This window comes from Schistocerca americana, chromosome 2, assembly GCF_021461395.2.
Source record: "Schistocerca americana isolate TAMUIC-IGC-003095 chromosome 2, iqSchAmer2.1, whole genome shotgun sequence".
Taxonomy (NCBI): Eukaryota; Metazoa; Arthropoda; class Insecta; order Orthoptera; family Acrididae; genus Schistocerca; species Schistocerca americana.
Window position 1 is genome coordinate 791,409,710 of NC_060120.1, and position 13,592 is coordinate 791,423,301.

Sequence of the window (13,592 nt, forward strand, 5' to 3'; positions counted from 1 at the left end):
GCAGGTCAAGGATATCGCCACAGTAATTCCGGCAACATCCCTGACAGTTCGCTGGTAATGTCTCAGTGATGACCGATCCTAAGTTAGATTGTTACGAGGTTTTTGATACAATTTTGCTGTGGAGACGAATATACACTCCTGGAAATGGAAAAAAGAACACATTGACACCGGTGTGTCAGACCCACCATACTTGCTCCGGACACTGCGAGAGGGCTGTACAAGCAATGATCACACGCACGGCACAGCGGACACACCAGGAACCGCGGTGTTGGCCGTGGAATGGCGCTAGCTGCGCAGCATTTGTGCACCGCCGCCGTCAGTGTCAGCCAGTTTGCCGTGGCATACGGAGCTCCATCGCAGTCTTTAACACTGGTAGCATGCCGCGACAGCGTGGACGTGAACCGTATGTGCAGTTGACGGACTTTGAGCGAGGGCGTATAGTGGGCATGCGGGAGGCCGGGTGGACGTACCGCCGAATGGCTCAACACGTAGGGCGTGAGGTCTCCACAGTACATCGATGTTGTCGCCAGTGGTCGGCGGAAGGTGCACGTGCCCGTCGACCTGGGACCGGACCGCAGCGACGCACGGATGCACGCCAAGACCGTAGGATCCTACGCAGTGCCGTAGGGGACCGCACCGCCACTTCCCAGCAAATTAGGGACACTGTTGCTCCTGGGGTATCGGCGAGGACCATTCGCAACCGTCTCCATGAAGCTGGGCTACGGTCCCGCACACCGTTAGGCAGTCTTCCGCTCACGCCCCAACATCGTGCAGCCCGCCTCCAGTGGTGTCGCGACAGGCGTGAATGGAGGGACGAATGGAGACGTGTCGTCTTCAGCGATGAGAGTCGCTTCTGCCTTGGTGCCAATGATGGTCGTATGCGTGTTTGGCGCCGTGCAGGTGAGCGCCACAATCAGGACTGCATACGACCGAGGCACACAGGCCCAACACCCGGCATCATGGTGTGGGGAGCGATCTCCTACACTGGCCGTACACCACTGGTGATCGTCGAGGGGACACTGAATAGTGCACGGTACATCCAAACCGTCATCGAACCCATCGTTCTACCATTTCTAGACCGGCAAGGGAACTTGCTGTTCCAACAGGACAATGCACGTCCGCATGTATCCCGTGCCACCCAACGTGCTCTAGAAGGTGTAAGTCAACTACCCTGGCCAGCAAGATTTCCGGATCTGTCCCCCATTGAGCATGTTTGGGACTGGATGATGCGTCGTCTCACGCGGTCTGCACGTCCAGCACGAACGCTGGTCCAACTGAGGCGCCAGGTGGAAATGGCATGGCAAGCCGTTCCACAGGACTACATCCAGCATCTCTACGATCGTCTCCATGGGAGAATAGCAGCCTGCATTGCTGCGAAAGGTGGATATACACTGTACTAGTGCCGACATTGTGCATGCTCTGTTGCCTGTGTCTATGTGCCTGTGGTTCTGTCAGTGTGATCATGTGATGTATCTGACCCCAGGAATGTGTCAATAAAGTTTCCCCTTCCTGGGACAATGAATTCACGGTGTTCTTATTTCAATTTCCAGGAGTGTAATTTAAGAAGAAAGTACGGGTCAGCGTTACACCCTCGGCTACATCGTCCTTTTTTAGATACTGCGAAAGAAAAGTTAAATACATGGCATTCATCCACTCGTCCAGATTTCCAAAGACTCTAAAAAATCAAAGATTTCCTTATAATTTGGATCCAGAGTTGCTAAACATTTTTAAACTATACAGAATGTTTATAATGTGCCATTGCAAGCTGTCAAAATTTGGTCTTAGTTTATTTTACTAAAAAAACGACCGTTACCGATTTAGAATTTACATATTCAACGTCAGATGGAGTGCAAGCTTTGCATTTATCAAAACACATAGTACGTTGATTTACTGGTGAGTTGCCCCAGCATAACCCGACACAGTTTCAAAAGTGTGACGATGATGGTTCAAATGGCTCTGAGCACTATGGGACTTAACTACTGAGGTCATCAATCCCCTAGAACTTAGAACTACTTAAACCTAACCAACCTAAGGACATCACACACTTCCATGCCCGGGGCAGGATTCGAACCTGCGACCGTAGCGGTCACGCGGTTCCAAACTGTAGCGCTTAGAACCGCACGGCCACACCGGCCGGCTGTGACGATGATGGTTGCGCTACAAGCTCGTGCTGCAATGGGACTTACGTGAGATGATCTCACGGAAGATTTGTTTTCACCGGCTTGTTGCATACTAACACGAGTTTACAGCGCAGCAAATGCCACACTTTTGGAACGTTACCTGCAAATCTAGGTACCACGTGTTTTGATAAAAGCATGCAGGGCATATGAGGACGAAAGTACAACGGTACCTTTTTTAAAATAATGTAAACCAAAATGAAATTATATCTGTTTGTTACTATAAATCATAAACATTGTTATCTTATAATAGCCACGACTATTCAATAGCGTAATTGTTTGTCGAAATCAAATATTGTTAAATTATTCCATCGTTCCTGCAACTGCCTTTTTCCGGTATATTTTCCATGTTTCCTAAAAACAGTTGTTGAAGTGTCATCACTAACATCTACGATGCTGGTAACCTGTACACTTTGTGTATAAACCGTGTCCATAGCCTTATACTTTTGTGTCCTGATGTCATACGTACAATTTATTTTCATTGTGTCAAGAGTGCATGGGTAGCGTTTCAACCTTGGTCGTGCCTGTTTTCTCCTACTCACCTGCAGTGAGAAGCAAGGTTTAGGGTTTATAAGTTCGAGCCGGCCGAAGTGGCCGCGCGGTTCTAGGCGCTACAGTCTGGAACAGCGAGACATCTACGGTCGCAGGTTCGAATCCTACCTCGGGTATGGATGTGTGTGATGTCTAGGTAAGTTAGGTTTAAGTAATTCTAAGTTCTAGGGGACTGATGACCTCAGAAGTTAAGTCCCATGGTGCTTAGAGCCATTTGAATCATTTTATAAGTCCGAGCGACTATTGCGTCATTAGAGAAGAAGCACAAGCTCTGATCCGGAAATGATGGCGCGAGGAAGAAAGTGTGCTGTCAGTAGTGTGATTCACTTTATATGCCGTGACAGTGGGGATCTCCGCCAGCCTGCTTGTTGGGGCGAGTGTGTGAATGTAGCTCAAGCTTAGCGGTTAAGTATTGCGGATTAAAACGTCATTTTTGTTATGTCTGCACAAAAAAGAAACCATACAGAAAAATGATAGATAGCAGTGGATAGAGCATCCGCCCAAGTTTCAATTCATGATACGCACCATAGAGTAGTTGCAGGCGTGAAAAATATGCAGAAAAATCATCCGTCCCGGATTGTCTCATCCAATTGATGTGCTGCTGCAGATAGGCAACCCAGTTGACAGATTTTCAAAGCGGGTAGCAGCATCAGTGTCTTCATTGAATGTCCGCATGTACTGACGTTTGCCGCACCACAAACGATGCCCATATCGAGCACCTGTATTGCGAGTTAAAAACGTCGAAAGATGCTCTCTCCACTGATATGTGCGCCATTTTATTAATCCAAATGAAACTACACGATTTCAGAGACTTTACCGGTCTTATACAGATGTGATTTTATGTATGTAGACTGAAACGGAGAGTGAAAACTTGTAAAAAGATTGGGAATCGAACCTGGGCCTCGTGCTTACTAGTCAGGTGTGTTAGCCATTAAGCTACCCGGGCACCGCAGTCCACACAACTGCACTGATTACCCTGGCACACCACCTTCCTCGATCCAAATTCTCACTGCCGCCCCACTCTACTTTAAATTCCCACTTACACACGAAGTGTATGAGTACCTGCACCTGGGTTTCAGGTAGGATCTCCAATATACGTTCGATGCTGAGCTGCTGTTCCAGAACATGGAGAGCCTCAGCAATTCTGTTCGTGTGCAAGGGGGAATTTAAAGTAGACTGGTGTGGTATTAGCCGGCCGCTGTGGCAGAGCGGTTCTAGGCGATTGAGTCCGGAAACGCGCTACTGGTACGGTCGCAGGTTCGAATCCTGCCTCGGGCATGGATGTGTGTGATGTCCTTAGGTTAGTTAGGTTTAAGTAGTTCTAAGTCTAGGGGACTGATGACCTCAGATGTTAAGTCTCATAGTGCTCAGAGCCATTTGAACCATTTGATGTGGCAGTGAGAATTTCGATCGAGGAGGGAGGCGCGTCAGTGTAATCCGTGTATGTAAATGTTTTTTTAAATTAGCACTACCAGTCAGTAACTTTGTCAACTATTGTATTACTTATTTATTTAGCGACATGTTTCGAGGGAATACCTCATCTTCAGGCTAAATGGCACTAAAAACAACTTTACAATAAGGTCATACTGACGCTACATAGTGTTTTCGTAAATGCTGTGGGCATCCTGTGGAAGAAGAGAGAACTTAGTAGGAGGAGGTGTCACTTTGGTAGCTGGACTGATGTTTGCACGAAAATGTTTTGAAACGGTCACTCACTCTGTTCTTCTGGCGTGGCAGTCTCGTTGTGATGCGCTGAGGTGTTTCCATTTCCGTGGCTCTCTTGGCCACTGTTCACAAATTGTCACTAAAACAGCAGTAACTTGGAAACACGTTCACAAACAGTTCTGTAGTGCAGTGGACAAGATGGTGGTCGAAATACAGCTGGTTTCGATTTGACTATCGATTTGTCGATCTATGTAGTGTCACATGTTTACATGTCTTCTGCACGTCTTGTTATCGTATTATAGATGTAGGTTGACGAAATACATTACAAATTGAGCACTTGTTACAATATTATTGAACACATCTTGATATAAATTATTTATTTTACATATTTCTAAGCTATTGCTGGGGCTAGAGTCAAACGACTGTCATGCTACGTATCTTTTATTATAGGAGTACTGTAGTGAAATCGGAAAATAAATGTGATTTTTTGAAGTCTGTCATTTCATTCAGGATCTCGTTATTCCTCCTGCGGCCATGGATGAACATTTCCATTTCTTCCAAGAAGTCCATTGTCCAGCTCTTTTCTAAATTATGCAGTACTTTGAGATCATTGTCTATTCTAACACTGTGTTCTGTTTCATTTATATGTTTCGCTCTAGCTGATTTATTCGGTTTGCCAAGTCTGAAACAGTCAATGCGTTCTTTAAAGCAGGTTTTAAAATTTCTTCCCGTTTGGCCAATGTAATATTTGTTGCAATGACTGCATGTAATTTTATAAATTCCTGCTTTGTTAAGTTTCTCTGTGGGATGTGAGATGTCATGTATCAGCATGCCCTTATTGTAAAATTGTTTTTGTAATGCCATTTAGCCTGAAGCATGTCGCTGCATAAATAAGTAATACAATAGTTGACAAAGTTTGTGACTGGTAGTGATAATTTAAAAAAGCCTTTACATTTTTCTTGAGACAGTCACGGTCCAAAAATAGTCAAAATGACTTCAAATTCTGTAATCCGTGTAGTCGTGTGAATAGCTGTGCCAAGGTGGCTTAGTAGCACGAGACCTCGATTCCGATCCCGGCCTTGGTAAGAAGTTCCACCTGGCGCTTCAGTCTATATACATAAAAATTGACTAATCATTATAGTTGCCAGTGTGCAGTACTTTCGTCTAAACATAGGTAGCAGGACAATCATCAGGAACGTAACCCGCACAGTGTAGTCTAATTTCCCAACTGCTGTCAATACGTGAGTGGGCAACCTGGAGTGTGCTCATCAAGAACAGTCTTGGATGACGTGATTCCTGTGGAAGGAGGGTTTAAACACTCGGGATATTCACAGGCGTTGGTGGCAGTGTTTTTGCAACTCAACAACATTCGCTTCCATACGAGACGAAAACCACGGCTGGCATTACTGAAACGGGGTTCCACACTCGCGTATTCTTCTTACTTGGCCCCTTTATCTTCTGTAGGCCTTCATCGAACCACTCTTCTGAAGTCTGTAGCACTCACCGCAGGGCAGCTGCTCGCAATTCCTGGGCGTTTGTGAAATGATATCCGTGCAAATTTTTCTTCATAGCCCCGAGTAGGTGGGAATCAAAAAGGATCAAGTCCCTTATGGGGAAGAGTGTTGTCGTCTTGCAAAAGCACTTTTAGTGACGGTGCACACTGTGAAAATACACTGCCACCTATCGCCTATGAATATCCGCAGTGTTTAAACCCTCCTTCCGGGTAAACCACGTTGTCCAGCGCTGCCCCTTGATGATACACTCCATTTTTACCGCTCACATAATGCCAACAGTTGGAAAATTGAACTGTACTGTGCAGGTATTACTTTTCTAGTGATTGTCCCACCACTTACAGTTAAACCAAAGAACCATTGTAATTGTAACGGTGATCAAATGGCGCACCATGAGTGCAGGAAAAATAAAGTGTTAATCAATATGGAACGCCCATCGCATGTTAAGGCTGACAGTTGTCACCATCTGGCTCAGTGCGAAGGGGTGCTCTGTACCTTTATTCACAGGGTACAAGTCATCTCAAATTCTGAAAATTTTTCAGCTGAGTAGCCTATCTCGAACTCACCTGTCGTAGAAACGGCTATTGCAAAAGACAGATGAGATGTGCGTTGCACTATCTAACAATCATGAAACCGGTGAATGATGAAAACAACGAGATGACACCGAAGTCTATGGTCTTTTTGCCTAATGCTGAAGCGCTTCCAAAACTGTTGGTCGTTTTCGGCGGAAATGTGATTTGAATTGTGTTTCTCGACACCTTTTAAGATTGGAGTCCTTTTAGCATCCGTAAAGGATGATCCTGGATTGCGTAAGATGAGAGTCTATCGTATTCCATGCAGCTGTGGGATATCGTACGAGGGTAATCCCAAAAGTAAGGTCTCGTACTTTTTTATATGTACACTGATCTGTTTATTTCTACAATGGTTTACATCAATTTACAGCTTGAACATTTAGCTATATTTCGACATATCACCATTTCCGTCGATGCATTTTTGTAGACGCTGTGGCAGTTTTTGCATGCCCACGTCATACCAGCTCGCCGCCATGCTGTTCTGAAAGTTAAGAACCTCTTCTTTCACCTCGTCGTCGGAGCTGAATCGCTTACCGGGTAAATGTTCTTATAACCTAGGGAACTGGGGGCCAAGTCAGGACTGTAGGGTGGGTGGGTGATTATGTTCCACTGAAATTGTTGCAGGAGAGCAACGGTTTGCAGAGCGATGTGTGGGCGAGCGTTGTCATGGAGAATGTGTACGCCCTTGCTCAACATTCCTCTTCTCCCGTTCTGAATTACCCGTTTGAGTTTTTTCAGAGTCTAACAGAACCTGTCAGCGTTAGTTGTGAACCCAGTGATTCAGCTCCAACGACGTGGTGAAAGAAGAGGTTCATAACTTTCTGAACAGCTTGGCGGCGAGCTGGTATGAAAAGTCCATACAAAAACTGCCACAGCGTTTACAAATATGCATCGACAGAAATGGTGATTATGTCGAAAAATAGCTACGTGTTCAAGCTGTAAACTAATGTAAACCATTGTAGAAATAAACAGGTTTATGTAGTTATAAAAAAATAGGAGACCTTGCTTTTGGGATTACCCTCGTATATTGGCCAGAGCACGAGCTTACAACAATAACTTACAATAGTCGGACAAACTGGCTATTGCAGAACACTGTCTTGGTACCCGTCATCCTATGGAGATTTGGCATGCAGTTACAGGTACAGGGGTAGTGTTGTTAAGGAAGCAGTTGAAATTAAATTCGCAAGTGATCTTATAAATAGAAGTGGATTGCTCTCTTTAATTATATGCGGAATCCTGCTATTTCTCTTGTCAAGCAACAGAGGAGCAGAGTTATTACGAACTCTTCCGTTGGGTATTAATATTCACTATCGATACCTTCTGACACTGGTCATCTTTGCTTGTGTGGTGGCGCCATTGTTTACAGTGTGTGTGTGTGTGTGTGTGTGTGTGTGTGAACGTGTGTTATTTTTCTTCATACTAAGGTTTTAAATGTACTTGTAGAACACTTTCTCGTTACCTTTGTGTCTTGAAATTGGCAAAATGTGGACCTGTCGCAATATCGATGATTGTCGAATGCGTAATCTGGCTGTATAGCGTAAGTTATTTTAACATTTTACACGCCGGAAGAAGTTTCACGTCATTTACCACTCATTTACATCAGAGCTGCCACTGCATGCCAGACTGCTCGTGAGCACGATGTGCAGGCTGCTTGCGGGCTGAGTCTCGGCCTGTCTCGGCTTTGCTCGGTAGTTTTCGGAAGTACTCAGTATAGGACGACATTTCATTCAGCACTGCGATGCAACAGTTTTCGGTCGACACAGCTTTCTTCAGTTCGGTAGAATCGTGATGTCAGTGTTGTTTACCTTCCGCTACTTGTTCATCGTACAAAAGTTGAGAGGTCCAGCGGCAAAATTAGACAGTCTAGGGACCTATCGTCGTAAGCCATTAAAAGTGAATGGGAATGACAGAAGAGAAGTATAAGTGTTCTCAACATCTATTATGCGATATACAGTAGCATAACCTCGGGTAACAAAAATTGTTTTGTAGAGTGATATTACAAATCGAGGAAGCAAGAATTTAAATATTTAGTTGACGATGAAAGAGCAAGAAATTACAATGATCGACAGACAGGATCATTGTTCTGTATATCAGGAAGCACTTTTTCCTAAGTCTGCAGGCATGGATTTCGTCATGAAATTGGTAGTACACGCATTAAATTTTCTGAAAACGCACGGATTATTCCACTGCCAGTTGCAACAGTTTTCGATGGAGTTGAACGAAGACTGTAGAGACTTCATATATAGGTTAAGTCAACGGGCGTGCTTGAAACGATTCTTCGACATAAAAATCCACTATTGTTGAATTTATGAATTGAAAAGGAGAGCAGGAACAAAAATTTTGAACATCCGGAATGAATTTCAGACCTCGCATATTAAATAGACTTGATTGGGCATTGCCCACAGTAAGTCACTGAAAGGCGAGAAAACTTATTTCTGATTTGGTGGGGATTCATATAAACAGAAATTCGCATTATAGAAGGGAAAAAGTCTGACAAAAGACATCGTCCATTACTCTAAGCTCACCGGTGTTAAAGAAAACGTGGGAATTGAAGAATTAATTGTGGCTATGAAAGAATTACAAGGAGAGTTTTCTTTACGTTTTGAGGATACTGCCAATCTTACTTTTTTTTTCGAGACCGTTTGCCATTTCAGCTGAAAGTGCACCTGTATATGTTCAGATAGAACCGATTGATCTGCACTGTGATTTTCGTTTCAAAGTCAAATTCTTTTGCGTTAAAACGTCCAGGAGTTCTACATTGTTTTCCTCAGGAGGAGTTTCCATGTCTACATAATGAGGTTGCATGTCTGATACAATATTTCGATCAAAACATGTGCGTCAAAGGCGCTTTACGTGGCATCCTGACTGTGTAAATCTGTTAAATTATCTGTCTGTTTGCCGGCAGGATGCACCAGATAAAAATTATACTTTAGCGCACAAAAATTATACACAACTGGCCATTAAAATTGCTGCACCAAGAAGAAATGCAGATGGACAAATATATTATACTAGAACTGACATATGATTACATTTTCACGCAACTTGGGTGTATAGATCCTGAGAAATCAGTACCCAGAACAACCACTTCTGACCGTAATAACGGCCTTGATACGCCTGGGCATTGAGTCCAACAGAGCTTGGATGGTGTGTACAGGTACAGCTGCCCATGCAGCTTCAACACGATACCACAGTTCATCAAGAGTAGTGACTGGCGTATTGTGACGAGCCAGTTTCTCGGCCACCATTGACCACACGTTTTCAATTGGTGATAGATCTGGAGAATGTGCTGGCCAGGGTAGCAGTCGAACATTTTCTGTATCCAGAAAGGCCCGTACAGGACGTGCAACATGCGGTCCTGCTTTATCCTGCTGAAATGTTGGGTTTCGCAGGGATCGAATGAACGGTAGAGCCACGGGTCGTAACACATCTGAAATGTAACGTCCACTGTTCAAAGTGCCGTCAATGCGAGCAAGAGGTGACTGAGACATGTAACCAATGGCACCTCTCACGTCGGGTAATACGTCAGTATGGTGATGACGAATACACGCTTCCAATGTGCGTTCACCGCGATGTCGCCAAACACGGATGCGACCATCATGATGCTGTAAACAGAACCTGGATTCATCCGAAAAAATGACGTTTTGCCGTTCGTGCACCCAGGTTCGTCGTTGAGTACAGCATCGCAGGCGCTCGTGTCTGTGATGCAGCGTCAAGGGTAACCGAAGCTACGGTCTCCGAGCTGATAGTCCAAGCTGCTGCAAACGTCGTCGAACTGTTCGGGCAGATGGTTGTTGTCTTGCAAACGTCCCCATCTGTTGTCTCTGGGGTCGAGACGTGGCTGCACGATCCGTTATAGCCATGCGGATGAGATGCCTGTCATCCCGACTGCTAGTTATACGTGGCCGTTGGGATCCAGCACGGCGTTCCGTATTACGCTCCTGAACCCACCGATTCCATATTCTGCTAACAGTCATTGGATCTCGACCAACGTGAGCAGCAATGTCGCGTTACGATAAACCGCAATCGCGATAGGCTACGATCTGACCTTTATCAAAGTCGGAAACGTGATGGTACGCATTTCTCCTCCTTACACGAGGCACCACAACAACGTTTCAACAGGCAACGCCGGTCAACTGCTGTTTGTGTATGAGAAATCGGTTGGAAACTTTCCTCATGTCAGCACATTGTAGGTGTCGCCACCGGCGCCGACCTTATGTGAATGCTCTGAAAAGCTAATCATTTGCATATCACAGCATCTTCTTCCTGTCCGTTAAATTTCGCATCTGTAGCACGCCATCTTCGTGGTGTAGTAATTTTAATGGCCAGTAGTGTAGAATACTGAAGATTTGTTTTGTTTCTGATTTATGTTGTGGAGAAATATGAAATCAGGCTATATGCAGTGTGACTACATTGCCGTATAAATACGACACTTTCGCAGTTCCGCCCCACCCTTCTGCCTACTCGCGCTCAGAGAACTTGGTGTGGTGGTGGGGGAAGTGTGCAGCCAGGCGAAAGAGCTATGGCACGTGAGCAAGAGCTCTGCTCACGTGCCGAATTCTTGGTCGTCCCTCCTTTACGCGCATTTCATTCGTACAGCTCCTTTCGATATTCGTACATTGTGGCGTGCTGCCTACAGAGTGCACGCCTATGAGAGCCGTGGGCGGCCTACCTTGATGAGCTTGGCCATGTTCTTGTTGGCGTGGTAGCACGGCGGCAGGCAGTCCTCGAGGCGGCCGGCGGGCAGGAACGGCGGCTGCACAGAAGACGAGGGGTAGCACTTGCGCAGCAGGCTCGAGTTGCGGCCCGGCGAGAAGCGCAGCACCGTGCCGCCGCCCCCGCCCGCCCCCGACGTGGCAGCGCTCTGCCCCCGGCGCCAGGAGCCGCAGGTGACGACTCCGCCGCTGCCGCCGCCGGGACCGTCCGCCCCCGAGTCGCTGTCGCCGCCGGCACTGGTAGTGCCGCCCCCGCCTCCGTCCTCCGCCTCCTCGGTCAGGGGGCTGACGGGCCGGGCCACGCTGAAGCTGGGCACGTGCAGCAGCAGGCTCTCCTGTTGGACAGATACCACGTTTTCTTATTTATTTATTTATTTTTTTTCGGGGAGGAGACCAGACAGCGAGGTCATCGGTCACATCGGATTAGGGAAGGACAGGGAAAGAAGTCGGCCGTGCCCTTTCAAAGGAACCATCCCGGCATTGTCTGGGGCGATTTAGGGAAATCACGGGAAACCTAAATCAGGATGGCCGGACTCGGATCTTATCGTCGTCCTCCCACGTTCATTCTAAGACTGGTCGATACATGGATAGACTATGAAAAGAGACAATGATAACGCACAATCACCTAACTTCAGAGTACCATGAGTCTAGATTCACAGTATGATTGAAAAAACGCATCTTTCCAGAATGAGAAAGTGGGAGGAATCATTCTAAAACTATAGATGGCAAACGTTACGCAAAGGTATGCGCAGATATTCTCCAAAAACACCTTGGTTTCCTTCTCTTACACGAAACTTCATTTTCTTCTTCTTTTGCGCCGGCCGGTGTGGCCGAGCGGTTCTAGGCGCTACAGTCTGGATCCGCGCGACCGCTATGGTCGCAGGTTCGAATCCTGCCTCAGGCATGGATGTGTGTGATGTCCTTAGGTTAGTTAGGTTTAAGTAGTTCTAAGTTCAAGGGGACTTATGACCTCAGCAGTTGAGTCCCATAGTGCTCAGAGCCATTTTTTTCTTCTTCTTTTGCACTTCATGGGATATGGTATTCTTACGCGTTCCGGATTCAAAGACGTTTCCAGCGTATCCCGGGTCGTCCTCGATCTCTTCTTCCCCTCTGCATGAAATCCAACGCTGCCTTGGGAAGTCTGCTATTTTCTATTCCTTGTAAGTGATCAGCCCAGTTCCGTCTATTATTTAATATTCTATTACAAACACATTTCATATTTAATTCTCTCCTAATATCTTCATTTCGAATTCTATCCATCCTCGTAGATCCTGAAATGCTGCTTAAAAATCTCATTTCTGCCGATTGCATTTTACTCTGGTGATACTGAGACAGTAGCCATTCTTTGCTGCCATACAGAAAAACAGTATACAATTTAATTTTCGATTCTTTTTTAACTTTATTTTTAAAAGTCTTTTGAATGGCCCCACGTACAGTTCGAAATATGCTAACTTTTTGCTCAATATTCGTGTCATTAATAAAAGCTCGTCACAGGCAAGATGTTTAAAAATCATTGCTTCTTCTAAAATATTTGTTTCCTAGAACAATCTTTGATCTGAGCGGATCGTTTTCTCTAAAAGCCACAATTTTCTTTTCATAAACTAAGTTTTTAAAACTGTAAGATTTACATAGATTATTTGGCAGCTATATGAATTTTTGTAACTGTTTCTTATTTACTTGAATCATTATTTGATCTTCAGCCAATAAAAGACTGTGTGAATAGACACAGTTTGATCTGTATCTACTAGTTATTTCCATTTGTTTAAAATGTAGTCAATGTAGGCTGCACAGTCACATTAATGTGAAAACTCTCCCAAAGCCTTTTCCAGGAAGAGAGTCAGTGAGGTTCTGGAAGGTGTCATGGCCAGCTGCCCTCGGTTTCTTGGCTGATGATCCAAGGGGCGAACACCTTGATCGAGTTTGTCCCACAGATCGAGGTGCTCCAGCATATTGACGTTGTGCCACGGATTCGCGACTGAGTTTTAAGCCAGGGAGTTTGGTGGCCAGGGAGTACGGTAAACTCACCCTGGTGCTCTTAGAACCATGCACTTACGCTGCGAGCTGTGTAACACATTGCAGTGTCCAGCTGGTATATGCCATAGTGCTGAGGGTAAAACTAGCTACATGTAGTGGTGGACACCGTCCCCAAGGATGTACATGCACACTTGTGCTGCCGGCCGGGATGGCCGAGCGGTTCTAGGCGCTACAGTCTGGAACCGCGCGACCGCTACGGTCGCGGGTTCGAATACTGCTTCGGGCACGGATGTGTGTGGTGTCCTTAGGTTAGTTAGGTTTAAGTAGTTCTAAGTTATAGGGGACTGATGACCTCAGACGTTAAGTCCCATAGTGCTCAGAGCCATTTGAACCATTTGAACACTTTTGTTGGTCCGTTTTACCTGCTAG

At 45.7% G+C, this 13,592-nt stretch overlaps 1 protein-coding gene across 1 annotated transcript in view; it reads right to left on the bottom strand.

The window, feature by feature from the left end:
- The window catches only part of LOC124595259 (1-phosphatidylinositol 4,5-bisphosphate phosphodiesterase epsilon-1-like), a 453,437-nt gene extending 442,187 nt beyond the window's left edge, over window positions 1-11,250 (bottom strand). Inside the window, exon 1 of the mRNA XM_047133927.1 lies at window positions 11,147-11,250. Within this exon, the coding sequence (XP_046989883.1) occupies window positions 11,147-11,164 (18 nt within the window). The 5' untranslated portion in view covers window positions 11,165-11,250. The remainder of the gene's footprint in view (window positions 1-11,146) is intronic.
- Between the last annotated feature and the right edge of the window lie 2,342 nt (window positions 11,251-13,592).